Here is a 24200-nt window from a genome sequence, read left to right on the forward strand (position 1 = left end):
TGGAGCAATTGTTTTAAGTGTGTGTTCATCGTTTTTGTCTGATTGGTTATTAATGGTCCAGAATCTCTGGGGTTTGAACCATAGGTGTGTTATTGATCTCAAAAGAGATTTGAGGGGCCAGGGACATTTCCTTAACTATGCTAATTTTAGGTGTCTCCATGGGTTGTTTGACTGTTTTAGAAGTGCTGATTTTGATGGGGTGGAGATTTAGTTCCTGTAGGTGCCATCCTGTCCAGCTTCCCGTATGTGCTAGCCCTTATTTGCATTCTAAAAGCATGCTCTTGCCTACTGATCAGTGTCTGTTACTTTGTGATTTTTAGTGGAGGGCTCTGAGGGTAGCTTTAGTTTGCTTCCATTTTGTGTGCCCAATTTCATAAAATTTGTTGTCCGATAACAACCCTTCCTCATAGTCAACACCCTCGAGGCCGGACAACATCCTTATGAACCTTCTTTGCGCTTTTTCCATAGCTTCCATGTCCTTCTGGTAGTCTGGTGACCAGAACTACACGCAGTACTCCAAATGTGACCTAACCAAGGTTTTATACAGATGCAACATGATTTCCCATGCAACTTGTACTCAGTGCTCCACCCGATGAAGGCAAGCATGTCACATGTCTTCTTAATTACCTTGGCCACCTGTGTTGCCGCTTTTAGCGAACTGTGAACCTGCATGTCCAGGTCTCTCTGTATGTTAATGTCCCTAAGGGGCTCTACCATTTACAGTATAGTTCATGCCTGAACCTGATCCTCCAAAATGCATCACCTCGCATTTGTCCGGATTAAACTCCATCTGCCATTTCTGTGCACAAGTCTCCAATCTATCTGTACTTTGTTTTATCCTCTGACAATCCGCGGCACTATCAGTAACTCCACCAATCTTTGTGTCGTCCATAAATTTATGAATAAGACCACCCACATTTTACTCCAGATCATTTATATACCAACTGCAGAGGTCCCAGCGCTGATCCCTGTGGAATATCATGAGTGAAAGATCTCCATTCTTTAAAATTACACCCTTCCACTTTAATCTATGTGAATGTTGCAGTTTTGTTTTCTGCAGAGTGAGAGAAACATGTTTCCCAGTGTTTGTTCTGGTTAAAAAAAAGAGCAAAATGGCCAGAAATTCCATTTGCTACTGGAGATTGTAAGAACTGCAAAAGCAATGCTATATCTTCCTTACATTTTGGAACAAATGATTTACTAAAATGCTCTGAGACAATTAGTGCCTAGTGGAGGGTGTTTGGGTGAACGGTGGAGAGGAGAGGGTCTCCCACCGATAACATGGACCATGTTAATTAAACGGACAGAAAATCGCTGGCTGGTTTGTAATGTTCACGGTCAGTGAGTGAAGATTCCCCTTGTGACAGCAAGCTCATAAAACTGACCCCAGGTGATGACCATTCTCAATGGTGGCAAGTGACGGTTTAATGTATTCATGAGAAATTAATGACAAAAAGGGGGATATCTGGATTGAGATTCACCAATCTGAGCTCATTAACTGGCCCATGAGTAACTGTCCACTACCAACTCTCAGATATGGGGAATAAAATGAAATTTCCAGTAAAAATGGGCCAGATATCAGCCGCTTCTCTATTGTGACCAGAGAGGGAAAAATTACACAGAAATCAGATCTTTCCTCAAGGACTGAAGTTCCATTTCACAATGACACTCTCTCAGTTGACAACAAGTGAAAATGAGGTGAATCTGAATGTTATTCCTCTGTTTCAACAGAATCTAAACATTTATGTGAAGTTTCTACAACAGAATCACCAACTACGACACATCCCACTAGCACAACTATTATTTCCAACGGCAGCCACACCAAATCTTCAGAATCAGAAAATAATAAAAGGTACAATGTTCTCATTGGGGATGTAATAACTGGCTCAGATTTCAGTGCAACGGGTGAAATGCTCTTTAAACATTTGGAGATGACATTGTTTATTATTTTGTAATGTGGCCGATCAGAATGGAAATGATGGCCGGGCCCACATCGTGCTGTAGTGTCAGCATTCCAACCAAGGTCCAATTCTTTGTCATGGAAATTACAAATAAGGGGCAGAATTGTCTTACCCAGTGTTTCCCACTGCACAGCTCAATGGCAAACCAGGCCTTATCTTCCATCCAAGAGGGCAGCATCGTGGCACAGCAGTTAACACTGTTGCCTCACAGTGCCAGGGACCCAGGTTCAATACCTAGCTTGGGTCTCTGTCTGTGCAGAGTCTGCACACTCTCCCCATGTCTGCGTGGGTTTCATCCAGGTGCTCCAGTTTCCACCCACAGTCCGAAAGCCGTGCTTTTTAGCTACATTGGCCATGCTAAATCCTCCCTCAATCAAGCACCAGAGTGTGGCAACTAGGGGATTCTCACAGTAACTTCATTGCAATGTTAATGTAAGCCTCCTTATGACTAATAAATAAACTTTAATTTTTTTTACTGTGCAATTAATTTTGCACCTGGGGGTTTTGCAACGTCTTCCTTGGCAGGGTGGACTTGAGGGCATGTGTCCCACTATCAGATGCGGGTGACATATTGTAACAGCATCAGGTATCACTGAGTTATCATTGAAGAAAGAGGATGGATCCCTTGAAGAAAGAAAATGGACCTCCAGAAACACTCTGAGGCTGGAAGGTGGATACTCCCACTGAAGCTGGAAGATCCACCTGATAGACACTTTGCCCACCCATTGAGATGGTGTTTCAGGAGCCAGGGTCACGAGCGGACTCCATCACAATCCCTGAAGGCTGCCCCAAGCTTTGTTCAGGTCTTGAATGTTCATGCCACGCTGGACCAGACGTGTTCTGGACTGGTGTGTGTTCCCACTGGCATAACAGAGAATTGGACATAGTGGGGAGTTTCTAGTTGACCTTCCATTTGCATCCCAGTAGCGGGATGCAGCTTAGTTAAATGCCAGCCTCCAGCGGGATTCCTGATCTGTTTTGATGGGGGGGCATAATTGAAAGATCCTGGGTGGGATTCTTCAGCCACGCTCATCCCAAAACTGGAGAATCCCGCCCGAGTTTAATGGACCTTTGAGTGGTTCTCTGCTCTTCTCTCCACAAATGCTGCCATTGCTGAGAATTTCCAGCATTTTCTGTTTTTAAACAATGTATTTGTTCATTTATCTAACTGTTGTTTGTGGGAGCAGGCTGTGTGTAAATTAATTGCCAGGTTTGTCACGTCACAATAGTTCCTGCGCACCAAAGCTTGATTTCATTTTCTGTAAAATGCTTCGGAATGTCCTGAGTGCATGAAAACAAATTTATGAATGTCATCCTTGAAATATTTCTTTAACCGAATGGCCATGAAACAGTTGTGAACCTGCACTGACCTTTTCCTATTCTCTGTATCACAGTCAGATTTACATTGCGCTCGCAGTGCTGGGGGCCATTCTTATCGTGTTCGTTGTTTCTCTCCTGTTGTACCTGAGGCAGAACAACAAGGGTGAGATTCTATTTCCTTTTAATCATTTCAGTATATGTCAGTAGCTTGTCACAGAAAATAAAGAATATATAAGTTGTTATATGTATCAGTAAACAGCTATGATTGTAGTATTCTCATTCTAGTCAACACAAATTGAACATGGAAGCATAATTAAGTTGCATATCTTTTGATTTGATTTGATTTAATATTGTCACATCTGTTGGGACACAGTGAAAAGTATAGTTTCTTGTGCACTATATCGACAAAGCAAACCCAAAGCACACACACTCTCTCGTTTCCTTCTCTTTGAATGGTGTGTTTTGTCTGTATAGCACACAAGAAACAATACTTCTTACTGTATGCTAATACAAGTGACAATAATAAATCAGATTAAATCAAATCACAGAGTACATTGGGGAGAAGGGAAGGAGAGAGTGTAGAATATAATGTTACAGTTGTAACTGGAGTGCAGAGAAAGATCAACATAATATATGGTAAGTCCATTCAAAAGCAGAGTAGAAGCCTTTGTTGAGTTGGATGGTACATGATATCAATCGGGGGTTGGCACATGAATATTAAGAACTTAAGAACATAAGAATTAGGAGCAGTAGGTCATCCGGCCCCTCGAGCCTGCTCCACCAATCAAAAAAATTATGGCTTTGTGGACTCAGCTCCACTTACCCACCCGCTCACCATAACCCTTAATTCCTTGACTGTTCAAAAATGTATCTATCCTTGCCTTAAAAACATTCAATGAGGTAGACTCAATTGCTTCACTGGGCAGGGAATTCCACAGATTCACAAACCTTTGTGTGAAGAAGTTCCTCCTCAACTCAGTCCTGAATCTGCTCCATCTTATTTTGAGGCCATGCCCCCTAGTTCTAGTTTCACCCGCCAGTGGAAACAACTTCTTACTTATTCCCTTCATAACCTTAGACGTTTCTATAAGATGTCCCCTCTGAATTCGAATGAGTATATATTGTTATATATTTGTATTAATCCTTACTGAAACGCTGTTAAATTAATTCAATCACGTATTCACCGGAAATGACTTCTCAATTCCCTACCATGGGAAACAAGCTGAGAAGGAGCAGCCATGTAAGACAACACATACCTGTAAGTGAAGCTGCGTTGGTTCAAACTCTCCATGTTCCCGGGTGTCATTCTCCAGTATACAGCAAATATTGCTGAATAAAGAGACATTCTTTCAAAGCAATCCACCCTCTCTTCACATACAGTATAAATTGTTGTTCCCTTTACTATTGTTATTCTTGTGAATTGTCCTGACGAGTGTATGGCCTAAAGTTTCAACAGTGCATCCCTTTTTCAACACAACCAAACGACCATGAATACCAAAGTTATTATTCTTGTTATGAAACAACAAATAACTCCTTGCACTCTATTGGAAGTAAAACCCTCCATGCATTGGGAATGGTAGAGGCGTATAGTATGAAGTGATTGGGTCAAAGTGAGATACAGGGGGTGAGGTTTGGATCTGTTTCTCAGCGAGCCCATCAGCCGGCAGGGCACAATGGGAAGGTTCCCCCCTTCCCCCCACCACCCACAGGCTTTGGTCTTTCAATGGCAAGGCTGATTTTTGACAGTTGGCCATCCTAATTAATAGATAATCAATAGTGTATCATAATATATTGACATTAAGGTAGTCAATATCTTTTCCCAATGGTTGGGGAGTCTTAAGCTAGAGGGCATAGGTTTCAGGCGAGAGGGAGAGATACAAAATTGTCCGGAGGGGCAATATTTGACACAGAGGGTGGTGAGTGTCTGGAACAAACTGCCAGCAGTAGTGGAGGTGGGTACAATTTTGTTTTTTGAAAAGCATTTAGATAGTTACGTGGGTATGATGAGTATAGAGAGATATGGGACAAATACGGGCAATTGGGATGAGCTTAAGGGTTCTTAAAAAAAAGGGTGCATGGGCAAGTTGGGCCAAAGGGTCTGTTTCCATGCGGTAAACCTCTTTGACTCCATGATAATTGAATGCTGTCAGGGTTTAAAATGCTAAACGTCTCCCAGTCACATCAATTACAATAAGGTGCAATCAAACTCAGGACAGATATTTCCTCTTCAAGAGCATGAGTTTCTGAGCCAGGTGAACAATATTGGAACATCTGTTTGTTGAGTCAAGCTGTTTCTCGGTTCACTCCAGAAGTGAGTGTCATTACAGAGCTCTGTTTAAATAGGCTCTGCTGAGTTGTTTACTTTGCTATTTGCTGAACAAATAGATGACTTTGCTATCCAATAAACTCGGCAAGCCCACCTCCAACCCCCACTGTGGTGTCAGCAGACACTCCAGACTGAGGGTCCAATTGTAACTCTGTCTTAATGGGATTTGAGTGAGTGAGAATTGGGCCTCTCATTTCTCCACGTGATGGCTTATTTGCCTATCTAACGATAACAGAATCATTCGCAGGATTGAGTGGATCAATCTGTCTGTCATTACGTCTTAAACATACAGGAGTTAATTTTCACATTCACACCCTGGTTGTTAATCTGACAGAATGCTACTTTATTTATTTATTTATTAGTCACAAGTAGGCTGACATTAACAATGCAATGAAGTTACTGTGAAAGTCCCCCAGTCGCCACACACTGGCGCCTGTTTGGGAACACCGAGGGAGAATTTAGCATGGTCAATGCGCCTATCCAGCACATCTTTCAGACTATGGGAGGAAAGGAGAGCACACAGTGGAAACCCACGCAGACACACGGAGAACGTGCAAGCTCCACACAGTGACCTGAGCCGGGAACCAAAGATGGGCCTCTGGCCGATGTGGCAAACAGATCTTGCCCCAAGAAAAGAATCTCTCCTGTGCAGAAGGAGGCCATTTGGCCAATCAAGTCTGCACCAACCCTCCGGCAGAGTATCTTACCCAGGCCCTAACATTACATATTTACCCTGCCAATCCCCCTGAACTATTTTGGATACTAATAGCAATTTAGCTTGACCAATCCATCTCACCCTCACATCTTTGAAATGTGAGAGGAAACTGGAGCACACGGAGGAAACCCACGGCCTGGTTTATTGGACAGTGAAGTCATCAATTTGTTCAGCAAACAGTAAAGCAAACAACTCAGACACGGGGAGAACAAGTAAACTCCACACAGACAGTGACATAAGCCAGGAAGCAAACCCGGGTACCTGGCGCTGTGAAGCAGCAGTACGAACCACTGTGCCAGCGCGCCAACCAAATCAATGTGATGAAATTTGGGTGTCTTCTCCACAGACGGTCTGTTTTGTCAGACAGCAAGGGTGAAATCTATCTCTGATTGTCATGAATATTTTGCATAATTATCAGTCCAATTCTTGACTCCATGTTGGGAATCATGGGTGCAATGTAGGTGATTTACATCAATATAGATTTTAAGTTTTTAGGGTGAATTTTACTGTCCTGCTCGCCACGGGAATCGGAACGAGCAAGGGGTGGACCATGGAGAGGTCCGTTGACCTCAGGTGGGGTTTTCCGTTTCAGGGCGAGCAAGGTCAGAAAATCCCGCTCTTAAAATTTATATATTTGTGTCACAAGTAGGCTCACATGAACACTGCAATGAAGTTACTGTAAAAGTCCCCTTGTCACCACACACTGGCACCTGTTCGGGCACGCTGAGGGAGAATTTAGCACAGCCAATGCACCTCACCGGCACGTCTTTCAAGCTGTGAGAGGAAACCGGAGCACCCACAGGAAACCCATCCAGACACAGGGGGAATGTGCTGGCCCCACACAGGCAATAACCCAAGCTGGGAATCGAACCCGGATCCCTGGCGCTGTGAGACAGCAATGCTAACCACTGTGCCACCAGAAGATTATGCACATTTGCAACTCATGTTCAATTTCGAGGTTTTAAACATTAACCATTCCTGTTGCAGCTCTTTCAATGGTTATATTGTCATTTTCAGGCTCAACTGGCATTCTATGTCATCGAAGAGACAAGACTCCGCATGATAATCTGGTAAGGATAATATATATGAACATGAATAGTTGGAAATTTCCAAAGCTGGATGATACAGAACTTGCTGAGAATTTGCAGCAGGAATAGGCCATTCAGCCCACCTGCTTAATGCTGGTCTTATGCTCCATTTGAGTCTCCTCCCACCCCTTACCATCTCACACTATCTGCATATCCTTCTGTCTCTTTCTCCCTTTTGTGATTATCTGGCCTTCCCTGAAATGCAGTAATGCGAAATGACTCAATTTACATGGAAGGGATAAGGAATTCGGGAGAAACGTCTTTACCGAGAGTCACTATCTGAAATTCATTACCTTGAAATGTTAGTTGAAGTACATAGAATAAATACATTCAGGGAGAAGCTGAATAAATAGTTGAGAGGGGATAGAAATAGAAAGGGGTTAGACAAAGAGGGAATGATTCAAAGCTGGGTGGGAGGGTGAGATTTGAGGAGGATGCAGAGATGCGTCATTGTGTCTTGGACAAATTGAGTGAGTGAGCAAATGCATACAGACACAGTATAATGTGGATAAATGTGAGGTTATCCACTTTGATAGCAAATACAGGAAGGCAGATTATTATCTCAATGGTTATAGATTGGGAGAGGAGAATGTGCAACAAGACCTGGGTGTCCTTGTACACCAGTCGCTAAAAGTAAGCAAGTAGGTGCATCAAGCTGTGAAAATGGCAAATGGTATGTTGGCCTTCATAGCAAGATATGGAGATGCCGGCGTTGGACTGGGGTGGGCACAATAAGAAGTCTCACAATACTAGGTCAAATCATCAACTTTCGCAGCGCTGTTCTTTCCTCATGTGAACCCACCTGATGAAGGAGCAGTGTTCCGAAAGTTCGTGATTCCACATAAACCTGTTGGAATTTAACCTGGTGTTGCGAGACTTCTTACTGTTCATAGCGAGAAGGTTTGAACACAAGTGCAGGAATGTCTTGCTGCCTTGGAGAGACCACACCTGGAATATTGTGTGCTGTTTGTATCACCTTATCTGAGGAAGAATGTTCTTGCTATGGAGGGAGTGTAGTGAAGGTTAACCAGACTCTTCCTGGGATGATGGGATTGACTGAAGAGAGATTGAATTGATTAGGATTCTGGAGTTCTGAGGAATGAGGGGGGAATCTCATAACAACCTATTAAAATTCAAACAGGACGAGACAAGGTAGATGCATGAAGGAATTTCCCAGTGGTGGGAGTGCCCACAACTAGGGGTCAGAGTTTCAGGAAATGGGGTAAACCACTTAGAGCTGAGATGAGGAGAAATATTATCACCCAGAGAGTGGTCAGCTTGTGGAATTCTTTGCATTGGACAACAGCACATTGTATGTTTTCAAGAAGAAGTTAGATATAGCTCTTGGGGCTAATGGGTTCAAAGGATATGAGGGGAAAACAGGAACAGGTTACTGAGTTGGAGAATCAACCAGGACCGTAATGAATGACACTGCAGACTCGAAGGGCTGAATGGCCTACGCCTTCTCCTATTTTCGATGTTTCTATGTTTAGGGTCAAAAGTGAATAATAATAATTGGGCTGAATTTGTTGTAAATAATTTGTAATAACTTGCAATACTTCATAACCTGATTAAGAATAATTGATAAATAACTTCCGTCTCAGAACAGCACAATCCACCACTCAAGTTAATCAGAAACAAATGTGATATTTTTGTTATTTTAGCAGTTGGCAGCATTGGAAGAGAGCATTGTGTATTCACATATTAACCACGATGGCAGGAAAGCAGCAGGAAAGCACAGAAAGAGAAACACCCCATTGGATAATGATGGAATCACATATGCAGCAGTGCAGTTTGAGAAGAACACGTCTACACAGAGCGGTGAAGTGTCACGTCACTCCATTAACAACCCAGACAGTGTCATCTACAGTGCCGTCAGCATTCCGAGCCAGCCACAACGGAAAAGTCCAAAAACTCCAAGGCTGCTCACTCCGCAAGAATCCGAAATGACAGTTTATGCTAACTTCACTCGTTAGGAAAACCTTTCCTGCTGCTTACTGCTCCTTTCTCTGTATATCAGTTCCATTCAATTCCTTCTGCCGTGAGCTGCCCACCTATTTACTTTTGTCCAACTCCTTCAGGAGCTTTGGAGTTGTTCTCAGCATTCCCACTGCTCCTCCCAGTTTGATATCAACGTAATCAATTCGCCTGGAGTTTCTGAGTCCAGGTTAATCGATTCAGAGAGAGCGGTCCCACGACCAAGGTTTGTCGCACCCCACTCAGTACCCATCAACACCCCAGCTCACTCCAAAGCCCCCCCACCCCACTTCACCCCCTCTGACCCCAGCACACCATAATTTAACCAAGACACAGGGCAGATCATTTAAAAGTGAGGTGTGTAGAAAATACTTCTTGCAGAGGTTGGTGAATCTCTCGAATTTTTGGCCCCAGTGCGTAATGGAGGCTTGATTGTCAGAAGTATTTAAAGTGGAGATGGATAAATAGTTGATAGTTTGAGGAATAGAGGGCTCTGGGGAAATGGCACAGAAAAGGACTTGAGATTAGCATCGATCAGCCATGATCATATTGAATGGTGGGACGGGCTTGAGGGGCATGGTAGCCACCACTGCTTCTATTTCTTGGTCCTTGTATCTGCGGATTGGCTGCTGTGTCTTCTACTTTACAGCAGTGACTGCACTTCAAAAGTATTACATTGACGAATGATGTCTGGTGATCATAAAAAGCATGATATAAATGCACAACTTTCTTTCCTTTGACACAAAAGGGCTAAGGGAACAAATTTGGCTTCACATCTCAGTCTTGATTCCATGACAGAAAGTCGTGCATTAACTCTGAGATTGATCGTACAATTCAGACTGAACTTTCATTGCAGTACTGAGAGAATGCTGCATTGTTGGAACTGTCATTTTTGTTTTGGTTGGGACATTAACCTAAAACGCCTTCCGCTTCCTTAGCTCATCAAAAAAAAATCCAGCGGCATTGTTCAAATAGTTCTCCCAGTGAGAATAATTATTCTGTAACCAACATCAATGGAATTGATAATCTGCTTTTTCATCTAATTTGAGGTTCTTCATTGTGTGATGCACATAAGCTACATCTCTCTATTTCAAAAATACTTCACTGGCCATGAAAGGCATTGTGTAAATTGCAAGTTCCTCTTTTCTACTGAATTTTTCATTGTGACAGTTTCTTTTCAATTCCTAGTGTTTACTCTGAACAGTCAGAACTTTGGGTCGGATTATAACTTCAGGGACTTTGGCAAATGCATTTTGGAAGTTATAAAGCTAACCAGAGTCAATGAGGGAGGTGTTTGTTACTCAAAGAAGTCATGAAGATTGGTGAGGCAGTAGCTTCCAACGTCAGTTGATGTTACTCTTTGTTATTATGCTACAGATATTTCTCAAGTTTACTCTGTACAATAACTTCTATTATTTGTCATGAATGGAAGTGAAACTAATGCTTTTGTAAGCCAATAAAGTAGTTTTTGAAAAAATTCCAGAGCCTTCAGGGGTCACACACGGGAACAGTTGTGAATCCAGGAACCATCGGCACCGTAGCACCATGGTTAGCAGTGATGCCTCATAGAACCCGGGACCCAGGTTCAATTCCAGCCTTGAGCAATAGAAATCATAGAAACCCTACAGTGCAGAAAGAGGCAATTTGGCCCATCTAGTCTGCACTGACCACAATCCCAACCATTCCCTACCCCCATATCCCTACGTATTTACCTACTAGTCCCTCTAACCTACATATCTCAGAGTGCTAAGGGGCAATTTTAGCATGGCCAATCAACCTAACCTGTACATTTTGGAATGTGGGAGGAAATCGGGGCACCTAGAGGAAACCCACGCAGACACGAGGAGAATGTGCAAATTCCTCACAGACAGTGACCCAAGCCAGGAATCGAACCCAGGTCTCTGGAGCTGTGAAGCAGCAGCACTAACCACTGTGCTACCGTGCCATCCAATAGTCTGCATGGAATTAGTAAGTTCTCTCCGTGTCTGTGTGGGCTTCCCCTGGAATCTCCAGTTTCCTCCCACAGTCCAAAGATGTACAGGCTAGTTTGATTGGCCATGCTAAAATTGCCACTTAGTGTCAGGGGGGTTCGTCGGATAAATATGTTGGGTTAAGGAGGCCTAGGTGGGATTGATGTCAATGCAGGCTTGATGGGCTGAATGGCCTCCTTCTGCACTGTAGGGATTGAAACAGCAGGAATATTGAAAATCTGTCTCATCGGCTATCACAAAAGTCTTCACTTGAGGTTGGGCCTAAAAACAGCATTCATACGGTTGGGACAGAGCAGGAAAAAAATCATCGACAACGTAGCAAAATGGGGGATGGAATGATCCAATCGTGGGCAAGGCACCCACTAGGGTTACCAACCCTCCAGAATTGGCCTGGGGTCTCCAAGAATTGAAGCTCAATCTCCAGGACACTGCCAAGTGCATCCCTGGAGAAAAATCATCAGCACATTTAACCGTATCTTTTTGGGTCATTTTCTTTGAGTATTTCTCTTTACCAGATGGGAAAATGTTGAAAACAGGCTGGTTGACTGACAGCCAAGCATCATAGAACATAGAACATTACAGCGCAGTACAGGCCCTTCGGCCCTCGATGTTGCGCCGACCAGTGGAACCAATCTAATGACCCTCTAACCTAAACTATTCCAATATTATCCATATTCTCCTCTCAGTATTCTCCTCGACCACATTGACTTTTTCCTGCATGAACACTGACGAAAAATATTCATTTAGTGCCTCTCCTATCTCTTCAGGCTCCATGCACAACTTCCCACTACTGTCTCTGACTGGACCGAATCTTGCCCTAATCATTCTTTTATTCCTGACATACCTATAGAAAGCTTTAGGGTTCTCCTTGATCCTATCTGCCAAAGTCTTCTCATTTTCTCTTCTGGCTCTTCTTAACTCTCTCTTTAGTTCCTTGCTGGCTAATTTGTAACTCTCCAGTGCCCTAACTGAGCCTTCACGTCTCATCTTTACCTAAGTCTCCTTCTTCCTCTTCACCAGAGATTCAACTTCCTCAGTAATCCATGGTTCCCTCGCTCGACCACTTCCTCCCTGCCTGACAGATACATATTTATCAAGGACTCGCAGTAGCTGCTCCTTGAACAAGCTCCACATTTTGATTTTTTTTTTCGAAATTTGCTGATGACACCAAGATTGGGGGAGCGGCAAATTGTGCGGAGGGTGTGGAGAGTCTGCAGAAGGATCTAGATAGGCTGGGCGAATGGGCCAGGAAATGGCAAATGGAATTTAATGTTGGCAAGTGTGAGGTGGTCCACTTTGGTAGGAAAAATGGTAGGAAGGACTATTACTTACGGGGCGAAAAACTGCAGCAGGCGACGGTGCAGAGGGACCTCGGGGTCCTTGTGCATGAGTCGCAAAAACCCAGCTTGCAGGTGCAGCAGGTGGTCAGGAAGGCGAATGGGATGCTGGCCTTCATAGCGAAGGGGATTGAATATAAAAGTAGGGAGGTCTTGCTGCAGCTGTATAGGGCATTGGTGAGGCCGCAACTGGAGTACTGTGTGCATTTTTGGGCGCCGCACCTGCGCAAAGATATTTTGGCCTTGGAGGGAGTGCAGAGGAGGTTTACTAGGCTGATACCGGAGTTGAGGGGGTTGAGCTATGAGGAGAGGCTGAATAAACTGGGCTTGTACTCGTTAGAGTTTAGAAGAATGAGAGGAGATCTCATTGAGACGTATAAGATGATGAATGAGATGGATAGGATAGAGGTGGAAAGACTCTTCCCGCTCAAAAAAGACAATAGGACTAGGGGGCACAGCCTCAAGATAAAAGGGGGGTGGTTTAGAACGGAGTTGAGGAGGAACTTCTTCACTCAAAGGGTGGTGAATCTCTGGAATTCTCTGCCCGTTGAAGTGGTGGAGGCTGCCTCGCTAAATATTTTTAAGACGCGGGTTGATGGGTTTTTGATAGGAGAGGGGATTAAAAGTTATGGGGAGAGGGCGGGAAAGTGGGACTGAGCAGCGACAGATCAGCCATGATCTTATTGAATGGCGGGGCAGGCTCGAAGGGCTGGATGGCCTACTCCTGCTCCTATTTCTTATGTTCTTATGTTCTTATGTTCTTATCCCCTGCAGTTTCCTTCTCCAACCTATGTATCCTAAATCTCACCTAATCGCCTCAGAATTTCCTTTCCCCCAGCTATAACTTCTGCCCTTCGGTATATACCTGTCCCTTGCCATCACTAAGGTAAACGTAACCGAATTGTGGTCACTGTCACCAAAGTGCTCACCTACCTCCAAGTTTAACACCTGGTCTGGTTCATTACCCAGTACCAATTCCAATGTGGCCTCACCTCTTGTTGGCCTATCTACATACTGTGTCAGGAAACCTTCCTGCACACATTGGACAAAAACTGACCCCTCTAACGTACTCGAACTATAGCTTTTCCAATCAATATTTGTAAAGTTAAAGTCCCCCATAACAACTACCCTGTTACTTTCGCTCCTATCAAGGATCATCTTTGCAATCCTTTTCTCTACATCTCTGGAGCTTTTCAGAGGCCTATAAAAAACTCCCAGCATGGTGACCTCTCCTTTCTTGTTTCTAATCTCAGCCCATATACTACCTCAGTAGACGGGTCCTCATCAAACGTCCTTTCTGCCACCGTAATACTGTCCTTGACTAACAATGTCACACTTTCACCTCTATTATCACCTTCTCTGCTCTTACTGAAACATCTGAACCCTGGAACCTGCAACAACCATTCCTGTCCCTGCTCTATCCATGTCTCCAAAATGGCCACAGCATCAAAGTGCCAGGTACCAACCCAGACTACAAGTTCACCCACCTTATTCTGTATGCTCCTAGCATTAAAGTCTACACACTTCAAGCCACCTTCCCGCCTGCCAATACACTGCTGCGACCTTGAAACCATATCCATGGCCTCCCTATTCTCAACCTCCTGTACATTGGAGCTACAATTCAGGTTCCCATCCCCATTCCGAATCAGTTTAAACCCTCCCAAAGAGCATTGGCAAATTTTCCCCCCAAGTATTGGTACCCCTCTGGTTGAGGTGTAGACCATCCCTTTTGTAGAGGTCCCACCTACCCCAGAATGAGCCCCAGTTGTCCAGGTATCTGAAACCCTCCCTCCTGCACCAACCCTTCAGCCACGAGTTCAAACGCTCTCTATCTCTCTATTCTTCTCCTCGCTATCCCGTGGCATAGGTAACAAACCAGAGATAACAACTCTGTTTGTTTTAGCCCAAAGCTTCCACCCTAACTCCCTGAATTTCTGTCTTACATCCCCATCCCTTTTCCTACCTACGTCATGGGTGTCGATGTGAAGATAGCAATGGGCATTCCTAAAGTGCAGCGTGTGGTGTCTGGGCCCAGACTCTCTCCCGTGTCCCGATCACAAACCCTCATTAAGTATTTTCTTTATTCATTCATGGGACTTGGGCATCGCTGGCTGGCCAGCATTTATTGCCCATCCCTAGTTGCCCTTGAGAAGGTGGTGGTGAGCTGCCTTCTTGAATCACTGCAGTCCACGTGCTGTGGGTTGATTCACAATGCCACGAGGGAGGTAATTCCAGGATTTTGACCCAGCGACTGCAAACAAACAGCGATATATTTCCAAGTCAGGATGATGAGTGGTTTGCAGGTGGTGGTGTCCCCATGTATCTGCTGCCCTTGTCCTTCTAGATGGAAGCAGTCATGAGTTTGGAAGGTGCTGCCTAAGGATCGTTGATGAATTGCTGATCTTGTAGATGGTAAACAATGCTGCTACTGAGTGTCGAGGTGGATGTTTGTGGATTTGGTGCCAATCAAGCCGGCTGGTTTGTCCTGGATGGTATCAGTTGTGTTGGCATCCACCCCATAGAGGAATAGATGTCAGATTCCAACATGGCCAACCACGCCTGAGATTCTGAAGGGCAGAGAATAGGAGAATATTTAATTTTCAGATGTTCAGTCAGTATCTAAATGTTTGTTTCTTTTCCATCGAACCCGTGTCTGTTCCTGAACTTAGATTTTTAACACCACCAAATGCCTTATGCTCTGGGGGCTCAGTGTCCGTCTCCTGTGAGTCTGTCCAGGGATCACTTCCCATTCAGCACACATGGTATGAAAAGACCCCGTCTGAAGATTCAAAGATCTCTGACACCAATAAACTGGATCTACATTGTCAATCCTTCACACAGCAACATCATCAATATTACTGCACAGCCTCAAATAACCAGGGAGACAAATCCAGTGAAATGGTTACAGTGTCAGTCATCAGCAGATCAGGGGAGAATTGCAGGTATGAGATACAAATAAAAAGTATTGGTAAGTGTGACTGTAAACAAACCATTTGGTGATTGAATTTTTGAAGAAATGTTTTTCTCATAAGAGTTTCCGGCCATAATGGGATTTGCGCCCACAGTGGACAGGCCCAAATATTCACCCATCCCCCACCCCTACCCCCACCTCCACAATGCTGAACTCTTGTGTCTGGATGGTGAATGATGTCAGAGACAAAAGAACAAAAGGAGGAATCAGTTGACGACAATTGAAAAGGTGAATCTGAATGTTATTTCTATCTTTCAACAGAATCGAAATATTTATGTGAAGTTTCTACAACAGAATCATCAAATACGACACATTCCACAAGCACAAATATTATTTGCAATGGCATCTACTGTCAATCCTCAGAATGTGAAAATATTGAAAGGTACAATGTATTCAGTTGGGATGTAATGATTGGCACGGATTTCTATGCAATGGATGAAATGTTCTTTAAACATTTGGAGACAAAGTTGTTTATTGTTTTGTAATGTGGCTGACCAGAATGGAAATGGTGCCCCCCTCCAACCCCACCCACTGCCACCAGCGCCCCACCCCCACCACCACCCCCCCCACCCCCCCCCACCCCCACTCCCATCCATTGATGGGCGTGTTGAACTGCTAAAAATACCAGAGAGCTGAGAAATCATTTGAGTCCAATTTCTCACCTCTCACAATCTTACCGGTACCAGGTATCCGGCACGTGCAGTCTCCAGCCCATTTCCGGAGAGAGGCTGAATACATTTGTTAAGTCTGTGGTAATCCTAATTTAAATGAAATTAGCCACCCCGGGACGTGCTAAATTGACCCTACTGTCAGGGGGATTAGTAATATGCGGGGTTACGGGAATAGGGCCTGGGTGAGATTGTCAGTGCAAACTCGATGAGCCGAATGGCCTGCTTCTGCACTATCGGGATTGTATGATTCCATGATTCTAGCTGGACACTGAGAATTTTTCTCAGAAAATCACCTCCTTGTTTCCGTCAGTGGAAATTCAGACTAAGAAGTGAGCCTTTTCTGTTTGCCACACCTTCGATGGTGCAGTTTTCATTATTCATGTTAATCACTTCACCATCAACCCAATCTCAGCAGGACTGGCAGCATCTGTGGAGAGAGGAGCAGAGTTAATATTGATTGGAATATGATTCTATTTTGGAACAGTGTGGGATGATGTTATTGGAAGTTTCTTACTCACTGAACAGATATCTCACCATTGTTATATTGCACCAGACAATGTTGCTGTCCCAGTGACCAGTCAATTCATAACATTCTTACTTCGAAGATTTTACTCAGCATTACAGATATACTGAGGAAATTTAATGAAACCAGCTCCATTTGATCTGTATCTAATCATCATGAAGTTGATCAGTGAAACTCTAGTTGATTGCTCCAGCTAACGTGCCTTGTCTGTGCGGTGCTGCTACAATAGGTCAGAGTGTAAGGAGGAGATTAATGTTTCAAACATGAAGCTGCCTCATTCCCTTCAAATCATTCTGTATTTCTTCCAGTTTGCTCAGTTTCATTATCTGGAATGTGATTCGCTGGGGGCTCTTTACCCTCCTGATGATTTGTGTTATTTCGGTCACATGGTGCACGAGGAAATCTCAGGTGAGGATTATGGACTTTACAACAATCATTCTGCAAGTTCTCCATCAATTATTTAAAACAACATTGATCGCAGATATTGTAAAGAGAAGGTTGCATTGAAATCAATGTCCACAGGGGGAAACAAAGCCATCGGGACCACTGGTGGCTTTTTTAAAAGAGATGTAAGGGGGAGGTTTTTCACACAGAGGGCGGTGAATGCACGGCCAGAGGAGGTGGTGGAAGCAGACTCTATAACAACATTCAAAAGGCATCTGGATAGATCCATGAAACGGCAGTGAATAGAGGGATATGGACCATGTAGAGGCAAGAACATATTAGATTAGAGAGGTATCTGTACCAGCACAGACTTGGTGGCCTTTTCCTATATTGTTCTTTGTTCTGCCGTATTACTCGGAACGAATGCCACGGTGTCACGTTGGCAGGACAGGCTGTGACTGAGCCCACTCTGACAGCAACTTAGTTTCCTAAAGATTGAAAAGCTATTTTTAAAGCCTGGCCAGATTTATAAATGTTAAGATGGTACTGCAATCCCCACATACACCACCCTCCCACCTCAAACACCATGTAATACCTCCACCCAACTGTCCCTCCCCACTCCCAACGCTGCTCCTGGCTTTGCTTGGCAACAACCCTGGTATTTCCCCCAGCCAAGTTGTAATAAGAACATAAGAACGTAAGAAATAAGAACAGGAATAGGCCATCTAGCCCTTCGAGCCTGCCCCGCCATTCTACAAGATCATGGCTGATCTGAAGTGGATCAGTTCCACTTACCCGTCTTCTCCCCATAACCCTTAATTCCCCTGTCTATCAGAAACCTACCTACCGGTGACATAAAGATATTCAGCAAGGCAGCCTCCACCAATGGGCAGAGAATTCCAGAGATTCACCACCCTTTGAATGAAGAAGTTCCTCCTCAACTCCGATCTAAACTGCAGCCCCCCCCCCCCCCCTTTATTTTGAGGCTGTGCCCTCGAGTTCTTTCTCAGCGTGAATGTTATTTGCCACATGTCAGGCCAATCCTGGATATTGTCTCGATCTTGCTGCAATTGGACATTGAGGCTTCAGTATGTGAAGAGTCACAAATCATATTAAACATTGTGCAGTCAACAGCAAACATCCCCATTTCTGACCTCATGTTGGAAGGAAGGTTATTGCTGAAGACGGTTGGGCTGAGAATCCTTTGTAACTCGTGCAGTGATGTCCTGGAGCTGAGATGGCTGAACTCCAACCAGAACAACCACCTTCCTTTCTGCCAGGTATCACTCCAACCAGTGGAGGGCTTTCCCCTGAGTCCCATTCACTCTGATTTTGTTCAGGCTCCTTGATACCACACTCAGTCAATTGCTGCCTTGATATCCAGGGCAGTCACTCTCACCTCACCTCTGGCATTCAGCTTTTTTGTCCATGTTTTAACCAAGGCTATAATAGGGCCAGGAGCTGAGTGTCCCTGGCTGAACCCAAACTGACCATCCATGAGCAGGTTATTGCTGAGTAAATGCCTCTTGGTGGTGCTGTTGATGACCCCTTCCATCACTTTACTGATTGTTGAGATTAGACTGATGGGGCAGGAATTGGCCAGGTTGGATTTGTCCTCCTTTTTATGGAAACATAACTGAGCAATTTTCCACATTGCCGGGTAGATGCCAGTGTTGTCGCTGTACTGGAAGAGCTTGCCTAGAGGTGCGGCAAGTTCTGGAGCAGAAGCCTTCACTATTATTGCCAGAGAATTAATCACAGCCAGAGGGAAACATCAGTCACCCATGAGAAAGTAATGTTACATGTCTTCATGAGGGATACAAATGACAGTTCTTCCCAGCAATGGGTGATCAATGTGATCTCAAAACTGCCCCAATTTGTTGCCATTTCCAGAATTCTGTTCAAGACTGAAATGTCAATCAATGCATTGTTCTCCCAGTCTCAATGAATCCGACGATTTTCTTTTCCAGTCACTCAATGAATCCGATTGTCACTGTTGGACCAAAGTGGGAAATTGAAGATTCCGGGATTCCATCTACATTGACGGAATTTTGCATCCTGGTCAAATATCCATTCCTCATCCAGCTTTCAACATTTCTTTTGCCAAATCTACAAAATAAAATGTTTTTCTGTCATTTAATGATTCAAACCAAAACTTTAGTGGCTGCGACCTTCAAGTTGCAGATCTACATCTGGACAATAACTGATCTGTTTGCTGACCTAATGCCTACAATTCTTGTTTCATATTCTTACCTTAATCTCTCTCAATTTAAAGACTAGCACATTCTGGAAGAAATACACACCATGATTTTTGCAGTCACTGGAAACAATTCACTCCAATGATAAGTTCCACATTGAATGTTCCTGGATAACAATAGGATGGGAGACACACTGGTTTAAATAAACAGTTGTTTTCTCAAGATGGCACCGGAGTGAGGTGACTTCTTGCAAGCTGTGCCCAGCATACCTTCTAATTCTATCTTTTACTCTCGTTCTATGATTTAAAACTTTGTTCTAACACTTTTAAATTATGACTGCAACATTACATTCAGCACTTTCTCCTTTCCTACTCTATGAACGGTATGCTTTGTCTGTACAGCGCTCAAGAAAATAAACTTTTCACTGTGTACCAATGCCTGTGACAACAATAAATAAAATCAAATCAAGAATGTATTTCCCTTTACTTCAGAAAGCTGAATTTCCCTTAATTTCGCTCTGTTATGATTTTATCTTTATTTTAGCAAACGCAATCTACACTGTGAAAGTTTCCCTGTTTCCGAATGTTTACAAGTTCAGGTTCAAGCCTGAAGCCTAATCCCCTGTCTGAGCTCCACCTCTCTTGTTCCCCCTCCCCACACTGTCTCTGTGCTGTGGGACAGCTGCTCCAGCTGCTCGACAACAGCCAGTCCTGGATGATCCAAAATTACAACCCAACATTGTGAACAGTGAAACCATTGTCTTTGTCCCCCACAAGAAACACCTTTGACTCCATCTATCTCCCTGTCCAATCGCGTCCTCATCCACACTGTCGGTACCTCCTCACTCGGCTATTCCAATGCCTGGGCATCTCCCACCCTGCATTAAATTCAACCCATCCAAATCCCTCTGCCAGTTTTACTGGGATAAAGGCTCTATATAAATGCAAGTTTTAGTCCTTGAATTCCACTCCACCCAGAAGGAAACAAAATAAATTTGGGATAAATCTGCCCTCAACTGGTCGGAACTGTTTTTTTAAGTAGTTGCTGCTTGATTTTATTGGAGCTTGCCAATTAACTGGTAATTCTACTGAACACATCAGAAATCCAATTAGAGACTCCCAGTCACTGAGCTACCTACAGCCAGACTCGTCTCAAAAGATCTGATCTTTTCTGATCACAGAAGCTAAAAAGACTCAGGCCTGGTTAGTTCTTGGATGGGAGACTGCCTGGGAATACCAGGTACAGTCGGCTACACAAAAAGATGTCCCAGTCGGTGCCAGTAATTTTCACCTGTCTTCACTTGGAAACAGAGCACCTGTTGTCAATTGTACTCGGATTCAGGGAGGGGCCAAGACCAGGACTGGGATATTGAGTGTGGAATGGAGTCTGACAGGTTCAGGAGTGAATTTGGCCTCTCTCCCTCAGACTCACAGTGTGCAGGTTACAAGATGTCTCCCTCCCTCAGTCTGTCACTAAACCCGAGAAGTTTATTTGGTGACAAACGCCACTCGCTTTCAGGGCATTTCTCCTTTGTCAGGTGAGTGGGGAATTGACCTGACGAAGGGGCAAAGCCCCGAAAGCTCGTGGTGTTTGCTACCAAATAAACCTGTTGGACTTTAACATGGTGTTGTGAGATTTCTGACTGTGTTTACCCCAGTCCAACTCCGGCATCTCCACATCATGACTAAACCCGAGACTCAGACTATTACTGGTAGTACAGTGTGAGTGGGGCTTATACAGGAGCTCCTGCCTTGATGTCTCTCTGTGTGGGGGTTGATGTATCTGGGGTTGAACTCCCAGCATCCCTCTCTCTTTACAGCACCAACTTCCCCCATATCCCCACCACCCTCCCCCACCAGCACCACCCCACCCCTCACTGTATTGTAACACAGAGGTCAGTTCCTTTCTCCATATGGAACAGATTGCTGTTCGAGACCTGATTTTCTTATTGGTTTCAATGGTTGAAAAGGTTTTGTTTGATATAGAATGCTGCCAGTGAATGTTCCATCGTAAGTGAACAGAAACTCAGTTTAACCACAATTTATTCCCTCCTCAAATAAGTTGATGTTTGATGAGCAGCAGCTGAACTCTGAAAAATATATTTTGAAGCTCATTACACCTCATGGTGGTTTAACCACGAGAAAAATGTGTTGCTGGTCTCAAGGTTGATGTGTGACAGAGATGTGTGAATACACAATAGCTGTTAGGTACTAAATGAAGGGTTGTGGTTGCAATTGGGGGAAGGGGATTTGCATTGTTACAGGGCTTGTTAGAGGCAAACATCATGGTCACTGATCCATTTTTGGACTCCACGTGATCCAGATGAAGAAACAGTGAACAGGTGTACAGCCTTCGTAGGAACCGCACCATGAGTCACTTACCCCAGAGGGAAGCGCGACTGAGCTGGATGAAGTCTTATGAATCATAGTCAAAAGCAAAGGCCAAAGCTGAGTGAAAATGGATGGATTGATCTCCATCGATTACCAAAAATGCTGAAACCTTCATCGGTTAATCTGTGCCGGGAAATGAGTCTGTATTCCTGCAGCTCGGAACATTGATGGTCCTTTCCGGAATTGGGTGGCAGTTTCCTCAGGACTCATCGGTATGTTCATCAACTGTGCACCATTCCACACTGAGCCAGGCAAGGATAAAATGTTGGCTGAGCATGGATTTTATGATCAGAGTGTGGTCCCTCACAGCCTGGCATTAAAGTCAGGGGTGAGTCTGCCCCCAACTGGCTGCTTTACCACTCACCCATTCAATGCCCTTTGGGATTGAGGCCCCCTTCAGGATGGAAGTCCCAGTTCTGGGAATGGGCTGCCAATCAAATGGCCCATCGTTCACACCCCATGATGCATCGGTAAGTTCCAGACTGTGATGTTTTCAGCAATAACACTCACAAGCCAATCACAATCATCATTGGGGAAATAATAATTACCCTGTTAATTAGTACATTTAATTAGTTGTGAAGAACTTAAATTTTTTGGGCAGTGAATTCAGACACCCGCCAATCTCTGTGTGAAGAGGTTTTTTTTGTCTAATCCTTCTACAAATTCCCTCAAATCTATGCCCCAGGGAACTGATGTCTCGGCTGGGGGAGGTGATGGCCTAATGCTGGAATTTTAATCCAGAAACTCAGCTAATGTTCTGTGGATCCAGGTTCGAATCCCACGATGGCAGATGGTGGAGTTTGGATTCAATAAAAATAATCTTGAATTAAGAATTTATTGATGACCATGGGACAATTGTCGATTGTCGGAAAAACCCATCGGTTCACTAATATCCTTCAGGAAGGGAAATTTTCCATGCTTACCTGGTCTAGCCTAAATGTGACTCCACAATCACAGCAATGTTGTTGACTCTCAACTGCCCTCCAAGGGCAACTAGGAATGGGCAATCAATGCTGCCCAGGCAGCGAAGCCCATGACCCATCAATGAATAAAAAGTAACAGGCCTTTTCCTATCCATCTTATCTGGGCCTCTCATAGTTTGGTACATCACAATTAGATCATCCCTCAGCCTGTTCTCTTCTAAGGAAAACAACATTGGACCATCTAAACTTGTCTCGTAGCTGGAATTTTCCCTGCCTACATTTTTGTAAGCCTCCTCTCTGCTCACTTCAGAACTATTCACTCCTTCCTGTAACGTGGTGACCAGAACTGTACACAAAACTCCAGCTGAGGCTTAACCAGTGTTTTGTACAATTCCAGCATTACACCCAATAAAGGAAAGCATTCACCGATCTCTAATTCTCCAACACTGTGCCCGTACACTCTCGCCTTCCACTGATTTGACCCTCCTCCTCTCATTGGGCTTGTTACTGCTGGCTAAAAAACTTCTCTTGAATTCAGTTCAAGAATGTTGTGCCTCTGTGTTGCTCACATTGTTCATATCCCAGTTGATATTCGGGTTGATTGAAGCCCCAACCGTTACTGCCCTATTGTTTTTGCATTCAGAAATGTTCCTGCCTATTTGCTGATCTAAATCCTTTCCACTACTTGGGGGGTTTATTCTGGAGGTACATGAAGGATGAAGTTCACTGAGAGCTCAGGCCACCATCAATACTGTTAATAAACAGGATATTGTGGGCAGTGCCAGCTGTGACACTCAGCTGCCCATCAACAGTCTTCAGCCCCGGCCCACGGAGCACAGTTCCTGGGAAGGTAAAGCCCTGCCTCAGGCTGATCGATATATCCTGGGTGGGTGACTGAACCGTTCCTGAGCAAATGGGACTGAAGTCCTCCCAGGCAGGAATCGTACAGCAGGAGTTTGTCTTGCATTTGTTGGTCTCAGGGGAAGGGACAATTAAAAAGTTGCTCAGTGCGAGCCTGCACAGATATGGTTTTGACCACAGAACCTGTCACTTTACAGGATGTTGAACCACTTGCTCAGATATTCATTGAGTTGAAAATAAACAGTGAATTAGCAGGTGCACCTGTGAATCTACTTCACACATTCAGCGCTCTGTGGGAAGGGGCAATGATGAATCTTCTTGTCAAACACTTGCATCATTTTATACATTTTCTATTCCAGCTCAGGAATTTCCAACCAGGGGGTTCCTGAGAATGTTTCAGGGGGCCCACTGTTAAAAAGCAGACACAATTTGCCTCATTTATCGAATACAGGATTGTGTTGGTGAACAAGGAGAAGCTGATTAAACTGTCACTCAGATTAATCCATTTATATTTGGGTGGCACAGTGGCGTAGTGGTTAGCACTGCTGCCTCATAGTACCAGAG

General features: G+C 44.2%; 1 protein-coding gene across 1 annotated transcript in view; it reads left to right on the top strand.

Moving 5' to 3' along the window:
* Positions 1 to 9386, top strand: part of LOC145357150 (titin-like) — a 182327-nt gene extending 172941 nt beyond the window's left edge. Inside the window, exons 20-22 of the mRNA XM_080210307.1 lie at positions 3356 to 3421; positions 7340 to 7392; positions 9075 to 9386. Coding sequence (XP_080066433.1) covers positions 3356 to 3421; positions 7340 to 7392; positions 9075 to 9386 — 431 coding nt within the window. The remainder of the gene's footprint in view (positions 1 to 3355; positions 3422 to 7339; positions 7393 to 9074) is intronic.
* The last annotated feature ends 14814 nt before the right edge of the window (positions 9387 to 24200 follow it).

Source organism: Carcharhinus amblyrhynchos, chromosome 22 (assembly GCF_965287045.1).
Source record: "Carcharhinus amblyrhynchos chromosome 22, sCarAmb.v2.hapA, whole genome shotgun sequence".
In the NCBI taxonomy this organism is placed as follows: Eukaryota; Metazoa; Chordata; class Chondrichthyes; order Carcharhiniformes; family Carcharhinidae; genus Carcharhinus; species Carcharhinus amblyrhynchos.